This window comes from Denticeps clupeoides, chromosome 12 (genome assembly GCF_900700375.1).
Source record: "Denticeps clupeoides chromosome 12, fDenClu1.1, whole genome shotgun sequence".
Classification (NCBI taxonomy): Eukaryota; Metazoa; Chordata; class Actinopteri; order Clupeiformes; family Denticipitidae; genus Denticeps; species Denticeps clupeoides.
The window spans coordinates 14,062,183-14,082,336 of NC_041718.1; the positions used below are offsets into that span (position 1 = coordinate 14,062,183).

The window sequence follows — 20,154 nt, forward strand, 5'->3', positions numbered from 1 at the left end:
CTTCAGTATTTACTACAAAAAAAAATAGTATATAGTAAAATAGTATTTTAAAATGGTAAAATCAAATTAGTAACATTCTCAAACTGGTTTCAGTGTTCTCCATTAACCTCCTGTGTGTATAATCATCAATAAAGTTTCTGTCTACTCTCCCAGAGCCACGCCCTTGGAAATTTGGACCATTTTAAGTGTATTGCACATGACTAATGAAAATTTTTGAAAACGTTTATTCTACTGTTTAAATACAGCATATCCAGTACATGTTCAATAATAGAAAATAAGGTAACACTGGTTTAAAATTGCTCACCACTTTTTAGCATGTTTGAGCACACAGTCATGCAAACATTTACAAAAACCACACACACACATACACATTCATTATCAAAGACATCAGCAAAACGGAACATTGTTTGCAGGTGCGTTTATAGTGGTGGTTGTGGTGGAAACTTCCCTGCAGCCAAGATCATATAAAAGACTAAGAAACCAAATGAGCACATTTCAGACAAAATCGCAAACTGTAATAATCAAACTGTTACCAAAAAATCATACAAAAATAGTCAAATCCTCAACCTCGAAACAACAATTAACCAAAAAAAAAAATCTCTCTGGAACCAGGTGACTCTTCTCGATGTTGGTCTTTGGTTCAGAGTGTGAATGCACAGTGGTAAGTCAGTACGAAAAAAACACAAGACATGGTTAAGGCACCGTGCAGCAGGAGATACTGCTCAAGCTAAGGAGCAAAGGTTTTCAGAATACTTGGGCAAGCTATCTAAATATTTGGCAGTTCTGATCTCAGAACAGTAACCAGGCCCAACTATGCACTGTATCTTCCTTCCTTCCTCACCAATTTAATTTCACACAGTGGCCTAAACAATGGCAAGACATTTTACTAATACATGTGGTATGCCTTCCTTCCTTCCTTCCTTCCTTTTTTTTCACGTAGACAATCAGTATCTACACATTAACACCAGGTAACACTGTACCTGCTCAGCTTCTATAAAATGCTGGACTATAGCAGAGGTCAACACACAATGAAATGAAAGTCTGTTGCTTTTTGGCTGTCAGACTTGTTCAGTGTAGATATTTATTGGGTGGATGGGCAGCTAATCCAGGCATCTCTCTCAATGCAGTGTGTCGTTGCCTGCTCACATTAAAACACCTCTGCCATTCATCATAACCGTGCATGGTCTTCATCATCTTCTTCGTGTAGCAGTTTTGTCTTCATTATCCTGTGATGGGTCGGATATGGGTTGGTCGAAGGCGGGGTATCTGGATGATTTCACATCTCAGTGTCCGCCACGGTGGTCTGGGTGGTGGAGTGGCCGTTCGTGGGTGGAGACTGGGCCTTTCCATCCTCGGTGGGCTCTCCATTGATGGTGGGTTTGTCCAGAGGCTCCTGAGGCAGGGGAGCCACCGACACCAGAGTGTTGCCCTGATTCTCTTCGTCCACTTGGAAGGACTCCTCGGCCTGAGGAACACATGGAGGTTAAAGAGTTACTGCTTTAGCCACATGTGTCAACTATCCTGCACACAACCTGAACTGCTTCTAACCACACAAAATTAGGCCTTCAGTGTAACATCATTCTGTTTTAGGAAGTATTAAGGAAAAGGAGAGCCTTGAGGGACCAGAATGGCCAGGACTGTGTTATGTCACAACAGATCTTCCTGATCAGAGAAGAAAAGTTGATTCCCTTATTTCACCTTAAAAGGGCTATTAAGCTGTGGTGAAGTCAATTTGTACCACTGATAGAATTCTCATATCCAGAGTGTTCATATAGATCTTGTAACATTAAGTGTGTGCTTTGGTTCATTTAGTGTTCTTAATGTCGTTCTTAATACAGTCATCCATAGAAATGAACTGGGGAGTATTTTTCCCCCCCTGCTTCCCTGAAAACGCTCCATAACAGAAAAGCACACAGATGTTGGAGAGACTCAACATCTCCACTAAGCTGCCAGGGGCTTTTTTTTTCCTGTTCTGAGGAGATCTCGAGTGTTCTGGTCGAGGCAGCAGTGTTGGCACACACTCTCTCCCTGCTCTGCAGCCTGTCAGCAAAATGAAAATTCTCCCACTGGCTCAACCAGCGCCAGTTTTTGACAGCGAGGGCGGGGGGTCTGTCGCCCTGGGCTGGGAGGTGGGTTTGAGACGTATCTGTTTTGGGACGTATGGATGCACCCTCTTCAAATGATGTCATGAGTCTAACACAAACAACAGACCGCTGTGGCCTGCGGGCGGTAAGATGAGGCAGTGAAAAACCAGAGACATATGGCAGTAGGGAGCACTCTGTTGATCCTGTGTGTGTGTGTGTGTGTGTGTGTGTGAGTAATGCGTCTGAGTAAGTGTGGACTGTGTTATTCTTCCTCTTTGACTTGTTTTTCCCCTTCCGTCTCATTTGCAGTACTGATAAAAGGTTATTCCAACAGCAGAAATCCGCGCTGCCAGCACCAGCATCTCTGTCTAAACCTGCCATCTATGGAAAACCAGATCTCTGATTTTGGGATGTTGTGATTGCAGCTATTAAAAAAAAAAACTGCAATAATGTCCAATCTCTGCAACCTTCCCAAATTTGACCAATAAATAGTCAAAAATGTGACTTCTGCTGCTATGCAAGCACACATATGCAGACATAGACGAGAGGGAGGGGTGTTGTGCTTTATATTTCACTAACGCTAGCAAAAAGTTAGTCAAAAGCATTTATTGAAATAGCCAAACTTTATTTAACTTCAATTAAATATCATGTGATCATATGTATGTACTTTTATATACCAGTTACATGATGCATTAAAAACAAGGGCGTATAAAGGCGTCTGATAAATGAAGTAAATGTAATGTAATGTACAATTTTTTACTCTCTTGCACTTGGTATCATGGACCTTATGAAAACATAAACTCTGTAATCTGTGGTATTTTTTCACCTGGAAATCCCTCCTGTTGTGTTGCATGGGCTTCTAGAATAATCTGTGACTCACCAGCCTGAGTCCCTTAGTCTGCTGACTGCGGTGGACTTTGAGGTAGTATCCAGCGATCAGCAGCGCTGCCAGCACCAGTCCTACCAGCAGCAGGGAGATCAGCACAGTTTTGGAGTGGCTCCCACGGCGAGGGGCGGCCTCCACCACTGCAACCTGAATGGCACGAGGGTTTAAGAGCTTTGAAACACCCCTGGGGTGAGAAAAAAAACTGTGTAGCTGCTGCATTATTTGGTGAGGAGTTTCTTAAATTGAAAGCATTCAACAGAGATGCCTCAGATGAGATGGTTCTTCCAACACACATGTGGCAGAAATATCACTTGATTATGACAGTGACTGTTACCAAATGCCAGTTATGCTGAGGATGGACTCTTCTTAAAGGAATTTAGATGGACTTTGCTTGTGAAAATTTAAACAAAACCACAAACCTTGTCTTTGATGTTGTCATTGTTGAACTTCTCAGCCATACCTTCTGGATCATCTGCATGTACATAATGCAATAAGTTATTCTTTAGTTGGGATAATATAAAGTAGATGTGTAAGGTTAACCGGCTTGAAGTAGTTCCTTTTTGGCTTTACGAACCGTCTACGTGCATTCCAGAAAGGATGGCCTCATCTGAGTTGGCTTCCTGGAAGATCTCAAGCTTGCAGTCTTCACCACACAGGTGTTCTAGAACACTCTGTATCTTGATCCTGGTGTCTTCCTACAGAAACACACGGAGGAGCACTCAAATCACACATATTCACACATAGCTAATCCAGACCACAGATCATTTCCTCCCATTACGAGTTGTTTTTCAGTCATCTGTTCCACACGCGAACAGCGACACGAATACACAAATGAACTCATAAAATGTGCAGCCACATTAAGAGACATCTACAGCTGAATCATTTTTGCCATTGCTGTCAGTAACCTTGTGCATCTAATGGGTTCTGCACAAGGACACAGCCTAACAAAATGCCCTAACTGTTCAATGCCCAGTTTGTACTGTTCAACAAATGTCACAAATGTCTGACTCGCATCTCAACATGCATCTAAAGGTGCACAGGAAATAATGTATCAGGCTGGCATGGTCATATAAACGCATGTTACAGAAATGCTACATCATAAACATATTCTCATTGGTGGATCACAAACTGGGAGAGGACGCTCTAGCACTGTAACCTTAATCCGGAGGGCCTTGAAGTAGGCATGTCAGAGGTTGTGCAGAATGTGGGAGGGTATGCCTGTGTGAAGCCATCTACCGCTGACAGCCTCTCACTGTGCCCTTGTCTATTTGCAGCGCACCGTTTACACTAACTGGTCTAATTGGAGGTCAGGCGGCTCCCTTGGCGGCGGCCGGGATTCAGGCAGGCCTGCGGGCCACGTCTGTTACTCTTGGCAACATTTCCTGCTAATATCGGGACAGCTTTGAGACGTGGTGAAATTCCGGCGACGTACACCTGCCTGATTTGTCAGCAACGGCATTGATTTTGGAGAGTTGGATGACTGGGACAGTGGTGGCCTAGCGGTTAAGGAAGCGGCCCCCGTAATCAGAAGGTTGCCTGAATCCTGATCTGCCAAGGTGCCACTGAGTTGCCACTGAGCAAAGCACCGCCCCCCCACACTGCTCCCCGGGTGCCTGTCATGGCTGCCCACTGCTCACATTTACATTTACAGCATTTACCAGACGCCCTTATCCAGAGCGACTTACAATCAGTAGTTACAGGGACAGTCCCCCTGGAGACACTCAGGGTTAAGTGTCTTGCTCAGGGACACAATGGTAGTAAGTGGGATTTGAACCTGGGTCTTCTGGTTTATAGGCGAGTGTGTTAACCACTAGGCTACCCTACCACCCACCAAGGGTGATGGGTCAAAAGCAGAGGACACATTTCGTTGTGTCACCATGTGCTGTGCTGTAAATCACTTCACTTTAAATTTTTTCACTTTCACTGACTCTTCTTACAGAAGCTCATCGCTTGTTTAACTTTCATGACAATTCCTGTTCCTGTTGGAAATGTGGCAATCATTGAGGAATATCCTGCCTGGCTGGTGCTGCAGGGCAGGACTGGGGAGGGCTGGGCTATATCATAAATGGCATCTCAGTAAACAGACAATTTCCTTTTCCTCCGGCTCTCTTTCTCTTGCTGAGCTGATGCATGTGTTACACCCAACTCATTCATGGCCACAAGCACACGGAGCTGTGGAAGTGTTGTGGGTGTTTTTCCAAAAATGAATGCTTGGAACTCGGAAAAGTGTGTGGAAAAAACAAACAAACACAGCCTTCATCAACCCGTGTGGTTTCGGACGCAGAGCCCTGGCGTGTAACAAATGACACCGCCAGTGTTTAATGTCACATATAACATAACATGAACTGAAATACCTAGAGCAGGGGTCACCGACCCTGATCCTGGAGGACGCCGGTCCTGCACATTTTTGTGTTCAACCTCTGTACTCCTTATCATCCTGTTCTTGAGTTGAATTAGGGATGCTAAATGAAGTTAAACACTTAAATGTGCAGGACTGGTGCCCTCCAGGACCAAGGTTGGTGACCCCTGACCTAAAGCAAACCAGTGTTGGTTACAAATCAAAAATGGCAAGAAAACTGAGTTTTTAGCATTTGGCTAGAACTATCTCCAGTGATTTTTAACCCCTCAACATGAAACCATTACTCTTAAAAATGAACTATATCACATTTATAAACAACCAGTTCAAAATATGAAACAAATCTGAGTCAGTATGACCCCATATGGAAGCAACAAATGATAGTGGCAACGGTCATTAACTGACTTCAAAAAGGTAAACCTTCATATAAACTATAGTCAATACATGTAAACATGGTTATTATAGCTTGCATCTAATTAAAATGAGAAATCCAGGATCTCATATTACCTACAATGAAGCAAAAAGAATTCTCAAGAGTACATTAATTTAGCCCTAAAAGTTCATTTAGGTTTTTAGGATTTGAGGATTTTCCTTTTTCATTTAAATGACAAAAAACCAATGAGCTTTGTCACAATATTCAACTTTTTTTGATGTCCTTGTCCTGTTATGTCATGTGATTACTTGTATCAAAGTCATACTCACACATTTGGACTTGGTCTTCAACTTCAGGTTCACTGCACCTTTGTTCTGGACAGAAGCCTGGTCCACACACTTCACATACCCCTGTAGAAGTTTTCCACGTGGAAGAATTTTTAATGACCACCACCCAGGTCCAGCATTAACAGTAGAAAGCATACCGAGCTTTAGTTTTCACCTTAGGGCTGTGTACAGAGATGTCCGCCTCGTCAGTAATGAAGATCAGCGTTGTATTGTCAATGGTTGGAAAAACGACGGACTGAGAGTCGTCTTTGGTGGTTCACGTGTTTGTACAAAGAAGAGAGTTAAGGACTGTCCACTTGAAAGCCTGGTGTGGTGAGGATGTGCAATACCCCTTACCTTTATTTTCTGGCTCGGCTGTGGGAAAGTCCAAATCTCCACGGAATTCTAAACCTGGGATTTCTTCAACAGTAAATATGATGTCTGTTACTATATTGATAACCTGACTTGTAGGGGCGACATCTTCTTCACAAAACACCCCGTCTGAAGGAAAAAAACAGAGAGCTCATGTATAACTGATATCAATTTAGGCACTAAGCTGGCACATAACTTGGTCCATATGAGGTGGTAGTAGCCTAGTGGGTAACACACTCGCCTATTAACCAGAAGATCTAGGTTCAAACCTCGCTTACTACCATCTTGTCCCTGAGCAAGACACTTAACCCTAAGTTGCTCCAGGGGGACTGTCCCTGTAACTACTGACTGTAAGTCGCTCTGGATAAGGGCGTCTGATAATTGCTGTAAATGTAAATCTAAATGTAAATTTAGCAGTTGAGCCCATCTTTGTACGTACTGTGTATATTTAAACACTCAGTAGATGTTGGCGAATATGATGCACGCCGACTCTCTTAGCAGAGTTAAAATATAGCTCACTGGGTTAAAAACAAGTCTGAAGTGAGTAACTGGTGTGACTCAGTCACCAGGGTTGTAATTTCTTTATGGAAAACCCTTTGGAATGCTTCTGTGTTTGTATTCAGTGTTTATGCCGGCTCTGTAATCATATCCCACTAATGATGCTCTCGATCAAAAACGGTGCCACGCCCTCACTGTCCTGAGCTCGTGGACTTCCAGGGGAAGAGTTGCCTCTGCCAGGCCACACTGTGTCCTGAGTCCCGATGCCCCACCCAGAGCCCAGTATGAAACCAATTAGAGCTCCTTTGCTCAGGAACGTAGATGTAATTAATAGGCTGACAATGGGCTAAAGCCAGGCCCAGGCTGAGCAAATAAACGTCACCTCTCTGAGCCGCGACCGGTTGTGAACCCCTCAGCCTGGCCCACATGCCTTCCTCCCAGTGGGGCGGCTCACATTCAGAGGGCGGCGGGATTTAGACATCTCTGCCTGCTTCTCTGGAGATGGCTTCCTTTAACCCTTTCACATTTTCTGATGAAATGTCTGATATATGTGACACCCATGTGGTACGTACTTCCTCAGCCCTGCTCCACACCCCAATCCACTCAGCGCCAGATGGGTGTTTAAAATGCTATAAAACATTTTCAGGTGCTTTGAAATGTGGTCATTTATCAAGCTGAATTCCTTTTAAATGTTCAAAATTTCACAGTGAATGGAATGCGTGGTCTTAAAATGAGTGATATACAAAAGCTGGAGATGAAATTCGGATGCCTTTGCTGCAGAAACTCCTGGACTGATTTGCATTGTTCTGCCAAAAGAACACGAGGAAAAATGTTGAAGAAGGACGAACATCAAACGGTAAAAAATGGAAAGTTATTACTTTTTTAAAACAGTGTGAAGTGTGGCGAATGATGATTATTACTTCGCTGTCTCACTTTTGAACAAATCACCTTTTCCCATTGGGAGGATTTTATGCATTTCTGCTGAGGTTGAACTTGATAGGCAGATTCATCAAGATGTCTTTTAGTGGTTCCCCATGGACTGAAGAGAGACCTTTTGCAGAGGAGGCAGCTTTAACTGCCAGGGTCCCCACAAGCAATTACAGGTTTTATCACCTCATCAATCCCGGCGCGCTTACGATCATTGCAGGCCGAGGGGTTTACTGACGGTGACCACATACGGCTCCGTAGATGTTCATTTAGCACGTTAGCACGCAAATCGGCAATGAGGTGTAGTCTTAATGACCGAGTATGCTTTTAGCGTTTAAGCAATTACCCAAAAGCCCAAGGCACCTGCTACTGTCCACGATTTGCACTTGACCCATACATACAGTGACTGAGATTAAAACAGCTAGCTTGGAGATCTCAGAACACAATTAACGGCTGAATCTGTTTATGACCATATATAAATATAACTGTGTATATTGCTTGTAATAAACATCAAAGGAACTGTCTGTTTCTGTCTCTGCGCTATGCACTCACATTACTTATTTCCTGCAAAGTCAGGAATAGTTTACTATTGGTGGCTTTTATATAGCTTCATTACATTTAATAAACTCAAAGGAAATGCTATCATAAAATGTGTAAAATGGAGATGTTATTCTGTATTAATTACATTCTGCAAAAGAAAAATTGGGTCAAGATGCACGGTCTATAAGCAATTTTCTGGGGACTGAGATGCATGAAAATGTTTCGTACTGCATGACCTTCATACCCACTGGGTATAAAAATGCCTTTCTGCCTACTGCTGAAGTTCATATCCGGTAAGTACCGGTTATCGTTGTGCCATTTTATAGGTTATGGTTAATTTATGTTCAAACTATATCTAGACCTTTCGAACATGTAGAAACCTTTTTAAACCCTTCAAATTCACTTAAGGACACATAAGGAAAAACTGAGCAGAAAATTTGCCATTTAAGGGTAGTTCTCAGACGAGAGGAGTTTTTTGCACTTGAGCCATGGCTGTTATCCTGAACGACCCGCTCCTTAATGCAATTACGATCATGTGCTTTGAGCGAGGCTGAACTGTCCTTGTCCAATTAAGCCCACAAGGCGGGATCCAAACAGTTTCCTTAAGAGAAGTGTGACGTGGCCCAGTCCTCTGGAGACATGCTCCAAATTTTCCACCAGGGAGGCGACAGGAATTGAGAAATACTTTTAAGAGCAGCTAGCTAGCACTTGAGCGGAGGCCAGCATTCTGGCATGCCTCCGTCTCTCCGCTTTGTCTTCCACAGCTCTTCATCACGGGGTGCTGTTCGCCATCCCGGCGTAGCCCCCCCCCCCTGTTGCCCCTGACTCGATGGCCATTCTGTAAACACACCGGCCGCTCACGGCAGAGCCGAGGTTATGTGATGTGAGACGAGCGCACATCTGGATGTGCTCTGCTTTTCCGCTTCAGAGGAAGAGGGGCGGCGTGGCCGCGTCACCGTAGCCACTTTGTTTAAGCAGTTTGGGCGGAGAGGCGGCCTGACCCGCAGCTCTGTGTGCCGCTCTTTCTGAATCCAAATATACAGCACTGTATTCTGCAGTGGAGGAGGGCCTAAACGAAGCACGAGAATAAACGACGCAGGTCCTGGACTTTGGGGGGTTATGACTTGCGGAGCGAGAATTATTTTTGCCATTGACGTCAAGGGAGCAGCGTACTTGTAAAATCTGGCCTCCAGATTCAAAAAGCACCATCATTTTTTTAAAGCTCGGTATTCAGGGCTGTTTAGGCGCTTTGTCAGGCCAGTGAGTTAAACAAAAACAGTCGTAACGATTTCTGGCTCGGGTCTCTCACACATGCGTCAGGCGAAAGTCACGCTCTAGAATCACTTGTTTTCCCAACACTGTGTGCCATTTAAGAGGCACACATGAACACACACACATACAGTGACTTAACCGGCCATCACGGAACTTCGTTGCTTTTAAGGTTTTCAGAAGTATGATCACAAACTGTGCGCGTTTCAGCATTCCAGGTAAAAAAAAAAATGATCATGGTTAGGAGGGTTCACAATGCCTTGTACTTGCTCATTGCATAAGCGCGACCATGGGCTTTGCCTCATTGGAAAATATTTAAATACAGTGTTATACTCTAAGTAACATAGTTGTAGATGATTAATATGTGGTTGTGTGATCACCGTTGAGTTTACTATAGCTAAGAATGTCAGAGCTAAAACATGATTGAAAATTGTCAGTTAAAGGCTAAGGGTCTTATATGGTCTTAGTGGACCCCAAATACTGCATCTGAAGTCTCTTTCCAAAAATCTGCCTTTGTGCAGCCACTTTTAGCCATTCCCAGATTTCCCCAATGTAAAAAATACATTTGTGCAAATTTTTACATCCAATGTCACACGTTTGGAAGCCATGAAGGTTGGTGGAGATAAAGTTTTAGGGGAGGGGTAGGAAATTCTTTTGGCAGAAAAAATATGAGAAACGGGTGATAACCCTTCCCCTTATGATGACATAAGGGGACAAATTCCAGATCTGACCGTTTGAGCTGCCGCTCTCTGAACAGCGAAACAGAATGGCCAAAGCACTCTTTACACCTATCACCATTTATATCCACTGCAGGACCATAAAAATGCTAGGGGATCTCGTATTAATGTTAAAATCTTCTTTATAGGGATACAGGTAGACGTCCAGACGGCCACAAAAACACAGGTTCAAACCCCACTTACTACCATCGTGTCCCTGAGCAAGACAGTTTAACCTGAGTGTCTCCAAGGGGACTGTCCCTGCAACTACTGACTGTAAGTCGCTCTGGATAATGACGTCTGATTAATACCATAAATGCCCTTGATTATGTGTCATAGACTTTTTTTCAAATTACGTGTGAATTGGCCAAGAACACCTAATAATTATTTCGAGTTACGTCTCGTTTTGCTGAATTCACATGTGTGATGCACAGATGTTCAGTTCAATATAATCCGGTCTTCAGATGACCTGTGGTTGGTATTTATGTATCCACAATATTAATGACAAGCTTGACTGTAGTCTTTGTGTGAAAAACCTCTGGGGCTGTCAGCACTGCTGCATCCACAGCGCCACGCTGTTCTCAGATTAATCTGGTCGGGGGGTTGGGGGGTCGAATGGCTCCTTGCCATCAGAAGCTCCCTGTTGGCTCTTCTCTGTTGGGCCGTGGCAGCTGCAGTCTGGGGCGCTCGCTTATTCAGCCGCTACGTTTCGCATTGCTCCTCCTTCACTCCAAGGCCCTTTCAAGAAACCCTCTTTTCCTCCTCCCAGAAACGGCTGCTGGACTTCCTGCCACCCTTCCCCCCGCCTTCTTTTCTCTCACCTGACTTCTCACACGCCGGGGTCCAGGACGGGGAGGAGGTTAACATAAGCAAACAAGGAGGGAACCGGGGTGTGAATGGCGGAGTCGTGGTTATCCGTTATCAGGTGCTTTGAAATGTGGTCTGAATATTTGAATATACTCGAGGGTGGGGGGCTTTGTGTAAGCAGACACCCTGCCTGGTCCACCTCCTCCTCTTGGCCCTTCAGATGAGGCCCACGGCATAACCCACCCCAGCCAGATGTTACCGCTCCCACCCCCAACTTCCCCTCGGCTTGCTGTGATTTTCCCACCAGTTTGTGTCCGTGTGAGGCCTTGCTCTGGATACTCTCAGTCTCCCCCTAATCTCCGGGGAATGCGTAGAGGAATGCAGCAGGAGTTGGAGAGGGGCCGGGTGGGGTGGTTATCCCCCTGGATTTGTGGCAGAGCTGCGGCTTGGACCGTGGCCTTCACGCCTCCCACGAAACGCGGCCGCTGTCAGGGATCACACCTCAGCTGGGAATGCCTGCAAGCCTGCAGCGCAAATCCAGCATCGCACTTCAGCCGGACGCGTGTGGACCGGGTGTGGAAATGTCTACACAGATATTAGAGGACTGCCGTCACCTGCACTCGTGACCATAGATAACTTCTTCATGCACCAGCAGGCTGGCCCAGCCACAAAAAGAGCTGTTTGGACAGAATGGCCACACATAGCTAGGAAAATATTACATAATACAATATAAAATTAGATATATCTGCAATGCATAATCAACACCACACTGACTGGGGCAGTGGTGGCCTAGCGGTTAAGGAAGCGGCCCCGTAATCAGAAGGTTGCCAGTTCAAATCCCAATCCGCCAAGGTGCCACTGAGCAAAGCACCATCCCCAGACACTGCTCCCCGGGGCGCCGGTCATGGCTGCCCACTGCTCACTCAGGGTGACGGGTTAAATGCAGAAGACAAATTTCACTGTGTGCACCGTGTGCTTTGCTGCTGTATATCACATATGACAAACACTTCACTTTTTCTTTGACTGGTGACATGAGCAATTGGTACCTATGATGGTACCTGCAGACAAAAGGAATATTACAGACATGGCGGATCTTAGCAACCTTTATAAAGGCTAAAACCCGAATTGTAACTACAACAATTGGGCCAAGGAAGAACAACAATTGGTGTGGTGGTAGCTTAGTGGGTAACACACCAAACGATATGAACCAAACTATTACCAAGTCACAGGTTCAAACCCCACTTACTACCATTGTGTCCCTGACCAAGACACTTAACCCTGAGTGTCTCCAGGGGGCTGTCCCTGTAACTACTGATTGTAAGTCACTCTGGATATGTGCGTTGGCTAAAGTCTGTAAATCTAAAGCTCCACTGAGGTGTGTAGGGATCGGGGGGTGCTTCTGTATAAATATTTAATTCTGGTCATGACAGAAAGGTGTCAGGACACCTACAATGATCTGAACCATGATATAATGGACAAAAATACCCAAATATTTTAGATCAGGTGTAGGATGATGGATCTATAGGTATCTATTGGGATCCATATCTGTGGAGGCCACACTTTCAGGAATTCAAAGTGCCAGATTCCACAAGACGCCTTCCGTGGTCTTATAGAATCCAAGCCTTGATGGGTCAGAGCTGTTTAAGTGCTATGCAGGCATGGGGAACTGTTGTGGTTTATGACTGCTGCTTGGATCAGGAATGACAAACACTATTCCAGTGGGGGAGGGCAAATGTATCATGTTGGTAACCAACACCCCCATCTCAACTCCCACAATGTCAAACATCTCACTCCACTACTAACATCCTTCACACACCCTCTTCCTCACCCACACACACGTGCTTGCTTCATCCCTCACCCCCTTCCTCATGGCCAACCCTGAGGTGTCAAACTCTTGTCCATAAGGACTCCACCCTCACACTTGCAGCTCCTTCCCCCATTGAATGTGCTTTTATGAAGTATTTCTTTTATTTATCGAGTGCAATTTTAGAATGAACCAAAATATGCTGCACTCTGGCCTTATGGCAATAAAAAAGATGATACTGATATTACGAATGGTTTTGGACCCTGAAATCAAATAGGGAATAATATAAAAACACAAAAATGTTTTGTCGCTTTATTATAATTGTAAACTATTTTAAATTCTTTTGTAATTGCAGTACCACAAAAGCCTCCTTGTTTTCTTCTGTTGTGTCTGAAAACCTCAAGCTGTCGAATAAAGCTTCCAGGAGGACAAATGTGTGTTACCAGTTGCGAATGCACTTTCCCAAACTTGGTGTAGAAGACCACACCAAGCATAAATGCTTTGCTAAAGTCCACTGAGTGGCTCTGTACGCTGGTCCCACAGGAAGTGGAGGAATGTAAAGACCAAACAAGACCAAGCTCTCTCTCTTGGTCTCTTTCTCTTTCTCTGGTCCGACATGCATCCTCCATAAGGGACCCTGACCTCCTGGTGTCATTTTGGCAAACAGGAAAACGGACCAATAATTCCTCCTTCAACGTGTGCAGTGACCTTCCAAACATACACACACACACACACACACACACACACACACACAGTCTCTTTCTCTCTCAGCCGACTCAATGGTAAGCAATCATTTTTAGTAGTGTTCACAACCCCTTAATATCTACGTAATAGGAACCTGTCCAGAAATTGTTACATTTCTGTCCTACTTATGGCCAACATATGTTACATGTATACACTGAAGGAAACCATCAAGATTTGCACTGGGTGGCCTTTAAACCCATAATAGCAAAACAGACAGAGGAATTTGAGCTTGAATGATGGGTCCATAAATCTGGATCATTTGCAGGCACCATGCAAGCAGGATCTGAGCACTTGTTATTATTTTCTTATTGTCTTATTACTAGCAATAACTTCAAGATTATGTAGATATAACATCATACCACAAATATTTGGATACAGAGTAGGCTCTTTAAACAGTACTATTTAGAGGAAATGTGTCATTATCAAACATCAAACAACCGTAACATTATGACCTATGACAGCTGAGTGGCACCTGGCAGAGGGTAACATAAAGTAGGCAGAAAGTGAGCATTTGCTCCTTCAATGTGCTGTGCTAGAAGCAGAAATATTGCTAAGGATCTGAGCAACCTTGACCGAGGACCAAATTGTGGTCCCTCAATGAGTACATGGGCATCAAGGAAGATAACAATGAATTCAAGGTGTCACAATCCAATTGAGTATCTCAGGGTTACATAACTAGGTTATACCCAATAACATAGTTACATAACTATGGATGCCTTGCTTCAAGATGCATTCAGAAGTCTAGTCCATATATTTGAAAAAAGGGGGGCCTACTCAGTATTAGGCTGTCGAAATTTTGTCTCTGATTAATGCATAATTATGTGCATATGTGATGAATGGATTCATTCTTGGAGCAACTTTCAGTCATGGCAGCATATGTGTTTATTTTGTGGAAGGCGTGGCTGGTTTGTTTTCCTGTTTCTCTGTCTCTGTGTGTTGTTGGCTATTTTGGCAAGTCATGATTAAAGGTTTGGTACGGCCGACCTTCAGCCGTCCACTTGCATTATTTGCAAGTGCTTCTCACAGGAATGTGTCACAGTGGCATCAGAGGAGGGGAAAATACAATTACTTCTCTCTCCCAAAGCCAGCTACGCAAGGTCAGACCTTCCTTTATTTTAGTCATGATGAAGTCTCATGATTCACACTGGGGCTTTTTGAGGGAGCACGCAGAAGCATGGATAAATAAATGTGATCTCAGAATTTTCTTGTTCATCTCTCATTATCCAGGAATACCAAATTTGTGAGTTTCATTTTGGTTTGTCCTGACCTCTCGTTGATGGTACCCAACCACCTTCACAGCTGATCGCTGATCTCAGGAAACACTAGGGCTACATTACAACCTCCCCTGCCTCTTATCTCAGTCCCTCAGATGCATTTTGTCACATTATCTGTATACCAGCATTTGATTTTTACCCAAAATTTCTTTTAAAAATGGGGTTGGCCCATGATATATTCATTAACCCTCTCACCAGCATTATACATATGCAGGAATATACTGTAATATGGATTGCAATTGTTCAAATGAAGCAACTCAAAATATATCGATCCATGGCGGTCTTTCTGCATTTAGGACTCTGTACCCATCACCTACCCCACCCCACTCGTCTCACTGCCTGCTGAATCAATAGAATCCCACTCGCATTTTGCTGCTCCTGGTGCAAAACCCAGCAGAGCCCACGCCCAACCACCTGCTAATAATAAGCACACAAGCTTCTAACAGCTACACGGGGAGCATATGAATCAGGCTGGTGAGGTTCTGGTCATCGGATCGGATATCCCCGAGCCAGACGCAGGGCACACATAATGGAATTGTGGAATCAATTGGGGCAGCAGGCAGAGTTCCAAAAGATAATTGTTTCATTTTCTTGTACGCCACTCATCCATCTTTTAAATGAGAGTGGAAAGACCCGCCCACTCTGCAGCTGCACATTTTCTATCGAATGGGCCCTCTTTGTCTCCTGAAGTGAGTTAAAAAGAAAAAAAAACACGAGTTCTCTCCGTATGACAGAGTGGCCAGTTAAAAGCAATACTTCTATTTCTAACTTTGCACTGAGGATGGAAAGAAAAGAAAAAGAAGTAAACTTTTGAACAATTCTACACATCTCAGATCTACATAACCAAATGCAACCCACATGTTGGAACAGTAAAGACAAAAAAACTGCCGCTTACCGTGCAAAGCCAGGGCGTAGATGACCAGAACCAAACCCAGCCACGCCTGGGGTTCATTCATTCTCTTTGGGGATGCAGCCATTCTCCCGAACATGCCTTTTTCTGCTCTGAGTCAGGGAGTGCGTCTGTGTTTCAGAGGAAGAGAGAGTGTGTGTGACTGGAGTGTTAGAGGGCCGGAGCAGTGTTGGGTTTCCATGCACTGTGAGCAGGATGGCGGAAAGATAATGCTGGGCTTGTGCTCAGCCAATTTTATACTGCCCCCCTTGCCAGAGCCCAACTCCACACCCCTTTTTCTTGGTAGCTTTAACCCTTCCTCTGTGGCCACCTCCCCTCGAAGGAGGATGGGGTTTGGGCTGAAGAGCAAATGCAGACAAAGTAGAGAGTTTTCTTTTCTTCTCTGTGCAGTTGGAGAAGTTTTGCATGGTTTAGTTTAAAGAGGCGGGGCCATGCATGCAGATCCTTTAATATTCATATATTGCTGTTTTTGTTCCCTGTTTCTAATTATTCATAAAGCTTTAGAACTGTGTTTGTGGCACTAAGAACATTTGTAATGTCATTCTCTTACTGGTGATCCACTATACCTGAAACGTTAGTGATCCTACTAAGATCATCAGTGATCTTATTAGTGCTGCCCTTAGCGTAGTTAAAATACAGACCATAATGTTCACACCTCGAAATGTTCATTTCCCATCGTTCTGAAACTGTGGTGTGTTGTGTGAACAAATGGGGGGTTTGTCCCTATCAGTCCAGTTCTCTCTAGCTCGTGATTAGGGGATAGAGGGGTGTTTCTCCACACTTTAATGGGCGACAATGGCGCTCGGGCTGGCTGAGTGGAGCGGCTCGCAGTTCAGGGGCGGGTGCTGAGCGCTTTGTGTTATGCTAATGCTGCAAATCCAGTGCCGGGAGGGAGCCTGCAGGGCAGCTGTGCGGCCAACAGCTCATCGCTTTAGCCACGTTCGGCTGGGTGCTGAGAGCTCAGCGGGTGAGACGAGCGTTCACACCCCCCGAAGTCAGGGTCAGCCGCGATCAGCGGCTGTTTTCCTTTTTGTTTGTTTCCCCCTTGTTGCCCTCATGCAAATCGAACAACAATGTGTTCTCAAAAGAAAAGGGAAAAAGTGGGAAAAGCGTTCACGAGGGCCGCATCTGAACCAGTTTATGCCAGTTGAGGCCGAGCGGGAACATCCACAGCCCCCTTTCTGCTTCCTTTTGTTTTCCCTCGCTCTTTTCCTTAACATGGGGATGGGGTAATCTGATACCAGCATCACCCCCAAAGGCCTTCAGCCATACCCCCCCCTACCCACCCGATCTTCTAAAGCTGCTACAGCCCTATCAGTAGCCCTGATAAAGTAGCAGCAGCAGGAAGTGGTGCTGGAACCCGGTCCCCTGCTGGTTTGGGGGTCAATGTGTGCCCTTGCCTAAGTGGTGCGGGGGTTAGAAGCGTGGTGGTCACATGGCAGCTGATCAAACTCTCATACTGGCTGCATTCTTGGACTGTATGCGCTTGTAAAGAACGTTTTTAGCTGGTCGCGTACTGTCCCCTCTGAAGCTCTTAATGTCCCAACTCCTCGCAGCCCTGCCATCAGCTGCCGCTCAGGAAACACCAGCAGACAGGGTGCATTCCTCACAGCGCAGCACGGAATCGGTCTGGAAGACATTACTGCGCTATGAATTAATGCAGGAGTTTACAGGCCTGCAGGCATCGCTCCAAACAACTTTATTTCATAGACGGTTGTGCTGAGTGCGCTTGCTGAGGCTAGTGGGGTTTCAGATTCATCCAGCAGGCTCCCAGAATGCATCTGGCATTGACCTACGTGCTCTTTAATCACATGAACGTACGAAAGAATATGCAACCAGATCTAAGCTTATATTTCAGAGGTGCTGTATAATAGACAGCAGATGGGAAATGTTTGCTAAAGTCAGTTTATGCATCATAAATCTAAGCGCTGTTCTATCTGCATGTTTCGTTTGGAAGCAGAATGCCTCCTCTCTTGATGTGGATGGGTGGAATGCGTGAACCTTTGCTGTTGGTTTGATTACGCACTGAAAAAAAAAAAAAAACTCTCACCTGGTTTATTTGCATGATGTCAGGGCTAAAATATCAGGTTTGACAGATTAATGAAATTTTCTACGTTTATCCAGGGTTTTCTTTTCAGATCATCCTGAAATTCCCTGCATAGTGTGGTTCCAAACAACAGGGAGTAATTATAAGTCATTACTCAACATCAGTTCCTCACTGGACCAGAAGTTGAAGAATTTACCCATCAGGCGTTATACTCGTTTTTGGTATGTTGTTTATAAGAAATAAATTGTCCAGCATCCAAGCAACAAAGTTTAATGTGTGCTCGTGACATGGCCTGATGATTTCCGAACGGAGCAACTTTCCACTCTCTAACATTCCTTGACCAGGACACACTGAATATCTCAATGTTCACTGGAGATCTCAAGTGCTGCATCTTTGCACTGTTGCCTTGCCATCCCTATTCCTCCAATATATAGACGATCTATCTTTCTCCTATCTAGGTGTCTGCCTGAAGACATGTGACATGATGTGACATTAGCGAACACATCCCAACACATACTATTATTGTGCCCTGAAAATCTATAAGAGGAAGTGCCATGTTGGCAGGTTTAATTACATGTGTAATGATTTGGAAATAAATGTAACAGATGTGATCTGGTTTATGCTGTAGCTGTGGTCGTAGAGGGGCATACATGTTCAGGGCTCTTCTTGCTGGTGAATAAAGATGGACAATAACACGAGAGCAGCGGCGATCCTCAGCACGGGGAAACTCAGTCCAGCGCGTGTGAAACACGTGTGACCTACAGCTTCATCTCTTACTTTTAGGCATCTGACTCAACTCGTTCTGTTTCAGATTCTTTTGCTCTATTTCTGCGATAGTTCCTGCAGGATTCAGAAAGATCTGACCAAGCGGTGAAGCGGTGATTCACGGCGATCTGCTAGGCAGCCTGTGGTCACTGTTGACTCACCCTTAAGGAACACTAAACTGTTCCTATTCAGTGCTTCCTGAAATATTTCACGCTGCAGACAGAATTATTGTGCACTGCAGCCTTGGTTTCATCGGGGCAACTGGTTCGTTTCGTAAAGGGTGAAAACGTTGCTGCACTACAACTTCAGTGTTTGGAACAGGGGAGAAAATTTGCATTAGCAGCAGTTTGAGTGAATTTCAGAAAACGAATGATTCACTCATTCTGCAACATGCTTAAGCATATAAACTGATTAACATGAAAAAGGGGAGACCATGTCACAGGTTTAGAGTGTGGTCTTTGACCAACAGACAGCAACCATGTTAGTATTCTGGTATGTGATTTTAATTTTTCTCCAAAAGGAAGAGCATTGTGGCTCGTCCAGGCCATTGGGTTTGTTCTTCAGCTCCACACTGTGCCTCTAGTGTCTCAGGCTCTAAATTTATGGACGATTAAACTTGACCCCCAAGCGACCAACTCGGTTGGGGCAGTATAGATGTCACAGGGGCATCGTTTTCAGTCCAACTCTGACACTCACTTCACATTCCGCATTAGCTGGTGTCGTTGATACTGGAATGCGGAGACAGCCTGAGGCTACAGGAGCCCAAATCTACTGAAAAATCCCAGGATGTTGTAAGTGTCTCCGTCTCCGTCTGGCTGGTTTCACATGGTGGGGTGACAAGAGTAAAGTTTGCAGAGCAGGTAAGAAAGGACGGAGGAAGCAAAGAGAGAGGATCGAGCAACAGTGCACCTCTGAGACGGCTGCCAAGGCTGAAGACGTCGAGGCAGCAGCATGATACCGACAGGCAGGAAAAGGGAAACAAGTGACATGTCCCTTATGAGACAAGCGGACTCTGGCTCCCGTAAACCACTATTTACTTATTTAACTTTCTTGAACTTTCTTTCATTTCAGGATTAATTTACAGCTCTGGTCTTTGATATTAAATCTTTTTTTTTTTTTTTTTGAAAGTAGGACGCATTAATCCTGCAATTACTTTGAAGCGGTTGTAAAATGAGCCGTTGCGTGCGAAGTTTCTGAGGTTTCAGGAGAACAGGAGAGGGACAGGGAGGTGGGCGGTAGGGAGTGTCAGTTTTGCGCCCCTACCCAAAAATGGGGGGGAGGAAGGTTATTGAAGGAGAGCGATGTCAGGGGAACTGTAAAGTCCTAATGGAGGATCTTCTGCTCTGCATGGGAGGTGCACACACAGCCTTGACCTCACAGCTGTGCATGGCGCAACGGTGCTTTTAAATACAGGCGTGCGGTACATTATCTTTTTCTTTTTAGTGAAGTGATTGTC

The 20,154-nt window shown here is 44.8% G+C and overlaps 1 protein-coding gene across 1 annotated transcript; it reads right to left on the reverse strand.

Moving 5' to 3' along the window:
* Positions 1 to 208: 208 nt before the first annotated feature.
* On the reverse strand, positions 209 to 16,076 carry LOC114800237 (hematopoietic progenitor cell antigen CD34). Its single transcript, XM_028997362.1, has 8 exons — positions 15,872 to 16,076; positions 6,383 to 6,526; positions 6,201 to 6,292; positions 6,029 to 6,109; positions 3,545 to 3,665; positions 3,390 to 3,442; positions 2,965 to 3,117; positions 209 to 1,465 (listed from the first exon to the last, which is right to left on the reverse strand). The coding sequence occupies exons 1-8, from the start codon at positions 15,963 to 15,965 to the stop codon at positions 1,277 to 1,279; spliced, it is 927 nt and encodes a 308-aa protein (XP_028853195.1). The 5' UTR covers positions 15,966 to 16,076; the 3' UTR covers positions 209 to 1,276.
* Between the last annotated feature and the right edge of the window lie 4,078 nt (positions 16,077 to 20,154).